At 25.4% G+C, this 11,077-nt stretch overlaps 1 protein-coding gene across 1 annotated transcript in view; it reads left to right on the forward strand.

Annotated features, from left to right (window-relative positions):
- The first annotated feature begins 2,376 nt into the window (after nucleotides 1–2,376).
- The window catches only part of LOC117173730, an 8,942-nt gene continuing 241 nt past the window's right edge, over nucleotides 2,377–11,077 (forward strand). Inside the window, exons 1-7 of the mRNA XM_033362371.1 lie at nucleotides 2,377–2,462; nucleotides 5,120–5,310; nucleotides 5,577–5,699; nucleotides 5,944–6,064; nucleotides 6,203–6,467; nucleotides 10,736–10,861; nucleotides 10,980–11,070. Coding sequence (XP_033218262.1) covers nucleotides 5,164–5,310; nucleotides 5,577–5,699; nucleotides 5,944–6,064; nucleotides 6,203–6,467; nucleotides 10,736–10,861; nucleotides 10,980–11,070 — 873 coding nt within the window. The 5' untranslated portion in view covers nucleotides 2,377–2,462; nucleotides 5,120–5,163. The remainder of the gene's footprint in view (nucleotides 2,463–5,119; nucleotides 5,311–5,576; nucleotides 5,700–5,943; nucleotides 6,065–6,202; nucleotides 6,468–10,735; nucleotides 10,862–10,979; nucleotides 11,071–11,077) is intronic.

Here is an 11,077-nt window from a genome sequence, read left to right on the forward strand (position 1 = left end):
TACGTTCTTTAATTTCACTTTACTGAGTATCGACCAGTTGAAAAATTGTCTTTACTTAGACGAGCTTAAAAGCATGTTAAGGAAACCATGACATACAATAATAACAGCGATTTTCTCATAAGTACTTGGATTAGCCTGGACGTTTTGCCAGGGGAGAGGAAAACTGCAGAAAACAATTTTCCCGTGATCAGCTGGTTTTCCGACAGTGAAGTTTGGAAGTATCTATTCAAAGGACCAGATTATCAAGCGTACCCCTTCTTAAACCTGTAAAAATTAAAAAATTAAAAGTCTTTCTCATTAACTTTCATTTAAATAAAATAATCTGGTATTCAAATATTGAAAGCGGTTTAGTTTCATTTTTAAATATTTTAAGATTCTATCAATTGAAAATTACTATATTTTATAATTAAAAAAATAATTGAAACCAGTTCTTGGTTATATAATTAATTCTAAACTGAAATTATAACAATTGCTTGAATAAAATTGTAAATTTTCAAAAACTTGGAAGCTATTCATTATTTTGTAAAGATTTTGAGCTACATTTTTTAAAAAATATTTCTGAGACCATTTTTAATCGTTTAGATGTAATATTAAAAGAATAAATGTTAAATTTTTTAATTTTTAAAAGTGTAAAAAAATAATTTGGATGATTTGGGATCATTTTTAAATTTCTCATGTTTAGAAAAAATTGTAGATTAACTCATTTTTTCTAGGCGTCAAGAAAATGGAAAAAATATTCTTAAGATTTAGAGAAAAAATTCAAATAATAATTGTTTCCTTAATGAATTCTACGAGAAAATTGAAAACAAATACTAAACATTTTAAAATATTTACGAAAATTTATAAAAAGTGTGCTAAAGATTTTAAAGCAAAATTTTGCCAGAATACATAATTTCAGAAAAAAAATTTGTCAAGTGTAAGAGAAGTTTAGAAGTTCTAAAACGATAGAAAAAAAATAAAATAAAAAATTGGAAAATATTTTAGAAATTTGTTTGGGTTTCAAGAAAATGAAAAAAATTTTCTTGGTACCTACGAAAAATTAAAATGACTTTTTATTTTGAAAAATTAATTTAAAGAGAATGATTAAAAAGATTTTGAAACATATCAAAAGTTTTCTAAGATTGTTAAAGAAGAATTTTAAAAGTTTTAAGAACCTTCTTTCAATTTTGCAGAATTAACCAAATTCACGAAAAATTTAAATAATATTAAAATATTTGAAGGTTGAAAACTTCTAAAAGGATTAAAACAAGAATTTTCTGAAGATTTATGGCATAATTTTTCATTTAAAAAAATGAACTTTAAGAGAAAATTAAAAAAGATTTCAAAACATTTCATAAGAAAAATATAAGAAATATTTAGAACATTTGAAAAGGTTAAAAAAGTTTTTTAAATTTTAAGAGACTTTTAGAATATTTCGAAACAAACTATAGAAGCTTTAAAATATATTCAAAAGTTTTCAAGAGAATAAACAAATTTTCTTAAAATATCCGGAAAAATTGATAACATTGTAAGGTATTTTATAAAATTTTCTGATGATATTTTAAACATTTGAAAAAATTTCCAGTCTTTGAAAAATGTTTTCAGGAACTTTAGATATTTTAAATAGATTAGAAATATTCGAAAACCAGGAAACATTTTCAAAAATTTATCAAATACTTTTTATTCCTACCCAGTTTCTGAAAGTCCTAAACATTTTTTAAAAAGCTTCGAATTTTTCGTGACATTTGGTAAAATCCTATAAAATCAAAAAAAATTCTCTAAAATCTTCTAGATTCTATTCTCACAAGTCTAAAATATTAAAAAATCTGTGCTTAAAGTGTAGGAAGTATCATAAACACAAGATTCATTTACAGATTTAGAGTATTGTTTATCATTTGTTGCTGAGTGTATAACTTGTCAGAACAAAAATAAATAGTAGTAATAAATTCATAAAAACTTAAAAAATACTAGAAAACTTTTACTTTAATTAATTATGTTGAAATAAAAAAAAGATATTTATTATTTTTCCAGCAATTTACGTACTTTTTACGTTGTTGCAGGAATAGTCGGTTTACCTTAGAGTTAATAAAGATGAAAGAAAAATTATTTTTAATTTAATTGCAATTCAATTAATTTAATTATTATTTGAAACGAAATATATTTTCAGCTATGATGCTGAGTTATAGATGTCTTGTTCACTCTCAGGAATCGTCACGTGTAAAGAGTTCTCGAAATCAATTTTATTATTCTTGAATATGAAATAAGGAATCAGGAAATGATGGATGTTTTCGAAGTCTCTAGTTTAAATGACCCTTGCTTTTGCATAATTAATTGAGCTCGACAGAATTTGAAGTAATTGCTTCCAGGCTAAGAAGGGTTCTTTACACACATCGTGCGTCATAAACACTACTATGGGACATCAGATTGATTCACATGGGTTGTGTTACTCCATTAGTTAGAATATCGATATACAGGGTGTCACGGTACTAAAGCTACATTTTTATTTTTTTGAAATTGATATAAAAAAAGGAGTCAAAAATAATAATATATATTTGTTTTAAAAATAGTAAGTAATTAACCATTAAGGATTATTCAATTAGAAGCAGGTGCTAGATGAAAGACAATCCATGTAACCTTGACGAGTGTGTGTGCCCAAAAAGCTGAGGCCGTGTTTTATGTATTTCTCCTTTTTTTTATTCTCTTAACTCTCCTGAATTATTCTGAATTTTCTAATAACTTTTTTATTCTGTGAACTCTCTGAAGTTCTTTTAAATCTTTCAAATTCTATTAATTCTTTTGCATTCTCTTCATTGTTTTAGAGTTCTCTCAATTCCTTTTAATTTTGTGAATTCGTTTCGAGTTTGTGAATTCTTTTGAACCCTATGAATTCTTCTTAATTCTTTGGACTCTTCTTAGTTTTCTAAATTCTTCTCATCTGTCTGAAAGCTTATAAATTCTCTGAACTTTCTTGAGTTCTTTGAAATCTTTTATTCTATGAATTCTTTTGTATTTCCGTAACTCTTTTCAAATTCTCTAAATACTTTTGAATTCTGTGGATTCGTTTCAAGTTTGTGAATTCTCTTGTACTTTATGAATTATTCTGAATTCTTTTGTACTCTATGAATTCTTCTGAATCTTTCTCATTTTCTGAATCCTTCTGAATTCTGTGACACATTTTTCATTCTATGAATTCTTTTCAATTCTATTTTTTATATTATCTTAAGTCTGTTTGAATTTTGTGAACTCTTTAAACAATTCTAAATCTTTTTAATTCTCACGCGACCGCTGAATATTAAATTTTTTTTTAGTTTTCTTGAAACCTTTACAATACACCATGCTTTATTTTGAATTACGGCAAGTTTTTTGTATCCTCTCAATTTTACTCAATTCTCCCAAATCTTGTGACTTTTCAGTCTGGAAGCTTAAAAATTCTCTGAACTCTCTTAAATTCTTTAAAATGTTTTAAATTCTGTGAATTCTTTTGTGTTTCCTTAACTATTTTGAAATTCTTTGAAGCTTATGAATTCTTTTGTACCCTCTAAATTATTCTTAATTCTTTGACTTCTTAATTCTTTGACTTCTTAATTCTCTGACTTCTTCTAAATTCTTCTCATCTTTCTGAAAGCTTATAAATTCTCTGAACTTTCTTAAAATCTTTGAAATCTTTTTTATTATATTAATTCTTCTGCATTCTCTCAATTCTTTTGAAATTCTTCAAATTCTTTTTAATGTTTTGAATTTGTTTGACGTTAGTGAATCCTTTGTACTTTATGAATTCTTCTGAATCCTTTTAATTTTCTAAATTCATCCGAATTCCCTGAAATATTTTGAATTTTATTAATTCTTTTGTTCTCTGTTTTTCTTCATTATCTAAATTCTGTTGAAATTTTCTGAACTCTTCTGATCTGTATGAAAGAACACAAATTCTCTAAACTCTATTAAATACTTTGACATCTTTTCAGTTCCATGAATGCTTTTGAATTTTGTGAATTCGTTTCAAGTTTTTAAACTATTTTGTACCCTATGAATTGTTCTTAATTTTTTTCATTCTTCTTAAGCTTCTGAATTCTTCTGAATTCTTCTTATTTCTTCTTAATTCTTCTCTATTCTTCTCAATTCTTCTGAATTTTTCTGAATTCTCCTAATTGTTTTACATTTTTCTGAACTCTTTAAACTGTTCTAAATTTCTTAAATTCTCACGATATCACTGAACTAACAAAATATTTTTTAATTATTCTGAAATCATTACAACACCCTTCGATTTATTTTGAAATCCTTCATATCTTTTGAATAATTTCAAAAGCTCACAGAGTACAAAAGAATAAACAGTGTTTATAAACAATTTAAAAAATTCAAAAGAATTAAGATCATTCGAATAAAGGAAAATACAAAAGAAAAAAAGAATTCAAAATATTTGAGAGAGTTGACAAAATTCAGAGAACTCAACAGTTTTACAATTTAGAAGAATTCAGTAGAGTTAAGAGAATACAAAATATTTGAAGAAATTCTGAACAGTTATAATTATAAACTACAAATACAAAAGAATTGAAATAATTCAAAATATTTCTGAGAATTCAAATAATTGCAGAGAATTGAAAAGAATTAAGAGAATTGTAAGTTATTCGAGAATTCAGAATAACTCAGAAAAGTCAGGATATAATAATAATAAAAATAAAGAAGACGAAACAAATAAAAAAAATATAAGGAAGGGGATTTGATTGGTTGCCCTCTTATTTTTCTTTCTAAATTTAGTTTTTGAATTCTTAGTCTTATTTTGAGGTATTATATACAATAAATCGATAATAATTATTATACAGTAGTTTTTATATTTTCATTTTATACCGGAAAGAATGTCATAAAAAATAGAAAATTATAATTATAATGTAAGGAAGTCTCACAAATGATTATTTTCACACTTATTGTAACTAATATGAATTAAAAAATGTTTTATGATGGTCTTAATAATTTTGTCTGTTTTCTTCAAAATAGAATTATTCCAACTTTTCGATTTTTACCCATATTTGAAGGAAGTAAGAAAGAATTTTCCAAAAGTTTTACATTTTAATTTTATTTTTAATTAACTTTATGTGTCATAATTATTTATCTGTGATAATAATTTTCTTTTTTCCTATTTGTATAGAAATCTAGTTAATTCAGCGAAATCTAAAATTTATTCAAGAAAAAATGTACTGTCCAAAGATGAAACCTTACGTTAAATATCATAAAATGTTTTTATATGGTATGGGACATTGGCCTTATCAGACGATAAAAACACGAAGAATTGTAAGATTTGTTTCCGGAACAGCTTTATTATCATATTGTGTGCCTCTTGTAAGTATATAATAATTTTTTCCATGCAAATTTTTCCAACAAATTTTGCAAAATAAAATTAGCACAGACACTAGAGTGGAGCAAAAGAATATTTCGTTTTTTGGATTTCGGAGTGGGACTCAAAATAACGAATGATAGCGAATTCTTAGTTATCTCAGATCTTAAATACAATAATATAATTTTTTGGTAAAAAATATAACAAAATTAGTAAAATATTAATGTCTCCGTATGGTCAAATTTAACACTGATATTTTTTAACGTTGCAGGGTGTTCGTTTTTATGAAGCACGAAATGATTTTGACGATTTTCTTGAATGCCTCCCCATGGCTGTGACTGCTATTCTTATAGCGTGGTGTTACTTTCTCTTTTTTGTAATTAAAGGAAACCATGTGAGTATATAAGTTCCTAATTGAATGTACTCTCTATTTTTAAAGCAGAGAAATCTTTCATAAAAATTAAATTCTTCAGCTTGTCTTTCAAAAAAGGTACAATCTAATGCAAAAAAACTTTAAATAGTTTATACACAGTAGAAAAAATTAACTAGAATTTTATTTATTTTGTACTAACGATCTAAAAAAGAAATAAAAGTTTTATTTCCCAGGATAATCTAAAATATTAACTATTATGTTTCAGCTATTGGAATTATTAAACCAAATGTCAAACGATTTTGATAAACTTCAATCGTTGGAGGCTGAGTTTAAAATTTTAAAAGAATCTACAGAAGAAGGAAGATTTGCTGCTATTGCATTTATAGGTAATAAGTATTGAGAAATTGTATTGCAAAAAGTATTTGTTGCCAATATCTATGCGCGTTTAATTTTGAGAAATAACAAGAAAAAATATAGGTCATTAAAATTGTTGTTTTAATTTAATGATCTTTTACAATTTTCAGTTTACACGATAATTTCTTCAATCGCATATTGTGGTATAACATTACTGCCAATAATATTGGACATTGTGGCCCCACTTAATGAATCGCGTCCATTGTCTTACATTTCTGAGGTTGACTATATTTTTTTCGAAAGAAACGATCATTATGTTTTTAGCTATTTTCACTCTGGCATAATAGGCTGTTTTAGTGTAATGCAAATTGTTGCTGCTGATGTGATGCTTTACCTTTTCGTGCAACATGCTTGTGGGATGTTTCGCGTATTGCGGTAAGTTAAAAGCATGATTTTTCGATTTAAGATATTCATGGAAGAAATTAATTTCAGAAATTCATGGAATTTAGGGTGTTTGTGGAATCCACGGAATTCATGAAATTCGAGGAATTCACGGTATATCCAAAATGCAAGGAAATCACGATATTTAAAGAATTCATGGAATTTAAGAAATTTACGGAATTTACAGAATTTAGTTAAATCAAGCAATTTACGGAATTTACAGAATTTAACGACCCAGTGGGTACAAAATTTGTCGACGTCTTTACGACGTCGTTATGACATCTTTACGACATCCTATGTCCATGTCGTTACAGTATCTTTACGATATCGTAAAGACATCGTCAGATCATACGACATATTTACGATATCATAAAGACGACTTAATGACATGGACATAGAATGTCGTAGAGTTGTCGTAAAGATGTCGTAACGATGTCGTAAGGACGTCGCCAAATTTTGTGCCTATTGGGAAATTAAAAAAAAATTCACTGAAATCAAGGAATTCATAATATTCTAAAAATATACGGAACTAATTGACTTCACTGAATTCAGGGAATTCACAAAATTCAAGCGATTCACAAAAATTAACATATTCGTGAAATTCAAGGAAATCTTGAAATTTATGGAATTCACGAAATTCAAGAAATTCATGAAATTCAATGATTTAAAGAAATTTTATAAAATCACGTGATTCACGGAATGTATGGCATACATAGAAAGCTACGAATTCCTTGAATTCCAATTATTCCGTGTATTCCGTGAATTCCGAGAATTTTATGAATTTCGTAAATTCCGCGAATTTCACGAATTCCATGATTTTCATAAATTCCATGTTTTTCTTGAATTCCATAAATTTGATAAATACTGTGAATTCGGGAGATCCGGAGAAACCCGTGAATTCAGCAAATCCAGCAAATTCCGTGAATTCAGTGAATTCCTTTGTATACCGTGAGTTCAGTGAATTCTTTGAATTCCATAAATTCCTTAAATTCCACAAACTCCTTGAATTCCATAAATTCCTTGAATTCCATGAATTCCGCTAATTTCTTTGATTTCGGGAATGCCGCGCATTTTGCGAATTCCTGGAATTCCAATAATTCCGTGATTTTCATCAATGCCCCAAATGTCGCAAATTCCTTTAATTCTATTGATTCCTTTAATTCCATAGATTTTGTGAATTCCTTCATTCACATAAATACCGTGAATTCCTTGAATGTCATGAATTCCGTGAATTTGATAAATTTATTTAAAATTTCATCTTTTTTAATTAAAAATTTAAATTTTTGTGTAAGAACTCTTGAATCTTGCTAAAAACTCGTTTTTTTGTAGAAAATTAATCTTGTTGTTCAGAATTTCTTCCTTTCCAGTTCACAATTAAATTTTTTTGTTCAGAATGCTTGAATATTTTAAAATTCAACTTTTTTAATTGAAAATTATAGTTTTGGTTGAGAATTCTTGCATTTCATTGCAAATTTGTTTTTTGTTGGTGCATTATTAGTTTTCAATTAAAAATGTAACTTTTTGGTAGAGAATTTTTGGATTAAAAAAATATCTAGTTTGTCCGCTAGAAATTTATTCATTTGATCAAAAAGTTCATTTTTTTGTTTAAAAATGTAACGATTCGGTTTTAAGTTGAACTACATTCTTTAAAATTAAAAAAATTCCTGTCTATTAAAGATTCAGCTTTTTCGTTGAAAATTCTTCTATTTCATTAGATATTCACTTTTGTTGGTGGTGAATTAATCTTTTTGTTCAGAAATTCTTTTTTTTTAGTAGAGAATTAAACTTTTTGGTTTAGGATTCCTAAAATTTGTTAAAAATTCATCTTCTTAAGCTCAAAATTCTAGGTTTTAATTGAGAATTCTTGAATTTTATTGTAAATTTTTTGTTTACAGCAAATTTTTTTTTGTTTAAATATTTGAAGGTTTTGGTTGGGAATTCTTGAACTTTATTGCAAAATTGTATTTTTTTAGCAGTAATTTAATATTTTTGTTAAAAAATTGAGATTTTTTAATAAAAAATGTAACTTTTTGGTTAAGAATTTTTGGATTAAATTTCCTTTCTTTTTAAAAAATTTAATTTTTTGGTTCAGGATTCTTGAATTTCGTTGAATATTCATTTTTTCAGTTGAAAATTCAAGGTTTTGGTGGAGAATTCTTGAATTTTATTGCAAATTTCTTTTATTTTTGCAGTAAATAAATCTTTTTGTTTGAAAATTAATCTTTCTAAATGAAAATTTAACTTTTTGGCTGAGGATTCTTGAATTTTATTTTTTAAATTTCTTTTGGCAGTGATTCAAACTTTTTGTTTAAAAATTTAACGTTTTGATTGAGAATTCTGGAGTTTTATTGCAAATTAATTTGTTTTGGCAGCAAATTATCTTTTTGTTTAAAATTCAGCTTTTTAATTAAAAATGTAACTTTCTAGTAGAGTCTTTGGATTAAAAAAATTTAGTTTTTGTGGTAGGATATTTATCTTTTTATTTAAAAATGCTCCCCTTTGGTTACAAATTTAACAACTCGGTTTTATGGTTAAAGTACTTTCTTTAAAATAAAATTTTTTCCTTTCTTTTTAAAAAATCCAACTGTTTGGTTCAGGATTCTTGAATGTTATTAAAAATTAATCTTTTTTGGTTAAAAATTTAAGGTTTTTGTTTAGAAATCCTTGGATTTTATTTCAAATGTTTTTTTTTGCGGTAAATTAATCTTTTTGTTTAAAAATTCATCTTTTTTTAATCGAAAATTTAACCTTTTGGTTGAGAATTCTTGAACTTTATTTAACAAATTTCTTCTTTGGCAGTAAATTAATTATTTGTTTCAAAATTCATCTTATTTATTTGAAAATTTAATTTTTTTGTTAAGAATTCTGAAATTTTTTTAAAAATTTGTCTTTTCTGTGACTAAATTAAGCGTTTTTGTTTTAAAATTCATTATTTTCTAATTTTAAATTCAACTTTTTGGTTGAAAGTTTTCCAATTTTAATGAAAATTTTTCTTATTTTGCAGTAAACTAATGTTTTTGTTTAAATAATTCATTTTCTCATTTAAAAGTTTAACTGTTTGCTGATAATTCCTGCATTTTGTCAAAAATTCCTTATTTTAGTAGACAATTAATTTTTTTATTTCAAAATACACCTGTTAAGTTATAAACTTAAAACCTTATTTTGAAATTTGAACAACTTTCTTTAAAGATAAACATTACTTTCTTTCTTAAAATTTCAACTTTTTGGTTAAGAAATCTCGAATTTGATTGAAAAATCGTATTTTTTATAGTTAATGTTACTATTCAAAATTAATCTTTTTCAGTTAAATTTTAACTTTTGTTTGACTATTCTGGAATTTTGTTAAGGTTTTAAATTTAAAGTTCTTTCTGAAAAATGCATTTCTTTGTTTTCGATTCAACATTTTAGTTAAAAATGTATCACCTTGGTTGAAAATTCAACTGTTTTCTTGAAAACTTCTTTTTTTTTGGTTGAGAAATTACTGTGGTAATTTAAAATTTACGCATTCCATTTTTTCTCGCAAATCGTTCCTTTTAAAGTAAAAATTCAACTTTTTGTAAAATTTGAACTATTTTGCTTAAAGTAAATTTTTTTGTTGAAAATAAGTCCAGTTTAGTAAAAAACTCAACGTTTGGGTTAAGAGTTCTTGCATTTTGTTTGATATTCGTCTTTTTTGGTAGAAAATAAACTTCTTAATAAAAATTTAATATTTTTGATTTGGTAATTTAACTGTTTTTTGTCAAAAATCCGTCCAAAAATCCGACACTTTGTCTTGAAAGTAGAATAATTTAGTAACAAAATTAACTATTTAGTAAAAAAAAATTTTTAGATCAAAATTATCAGTTTTCTTTAAGAGTTTAACTATTCTATTCTGGTTAAAAAAGTAATTTTCTTAGTTAAAAAATTTAATTATAACAGGCTTAACTATCACATGCAGTTTAATTAGGCATATTTAAAAACTTACTTTAAAAATCTCTCTTTTATGTTAACTGTTTATTGATAACCAGATAGTCAGGTTTTACCTAAATGCTACATTAATTTTCTAAAAAAAATCGAAAATATGATTTTATTTTACTATTCCTTATCGAAAACTGTACTGATAAAAAATTGAAAATAATTTTTTAACACATAAAAAACGTTGTGCTTATAGTGAAAAAAACAGATCACTGATATCTCAAACTAAGTCGTTTATGACAAATTTTAATTGATCAACTGTCAACCTAAATTTTGTAAAGGTTCATCTTTTTATTTAATTATTTCAGATATCGATTGAAGACAATCACAAATACTTTAGATAAAGGTGGTGATTCCTGGAAAGATTCCATTCAAGAAAATGATATCTATAAAAATGCTGTATTTTGTGCGAAGATGTATCAAAATATACTTGAGTTAGTATTAAATTATTTCATTATTTATTCACTCTTCTTAACATTATTTTTAAGAGAAATTTTATATATATATATATGTTAGAAAATGATATAATAATTCCTTTTTCTATATGTGCAGGTTTAGTGACAGCATCGATTCATGTTTCTCGATGGTTTTGATCTTAGGTATCGGAGTTACAATAGTGTTATTGAGTTTTCAGGGTACCATGGTAATTT

Source organism: Belonocnema kinseyi, chromosome 5 (genome assembly GCF_010883055.1).
Source record: "Belonocnema kinseyi isolate 2016_QV_RU_SX_M_011 chromosome 5, B_treatae_v1, whole genome shotgun sequence".
Taxonomy (NCBI): Eukaryota; Metazoa; Arthropoda; class Insecta; order Hymenoptera; family Cynipidae; genus Belonocnema; species Belonocnema kinseyi.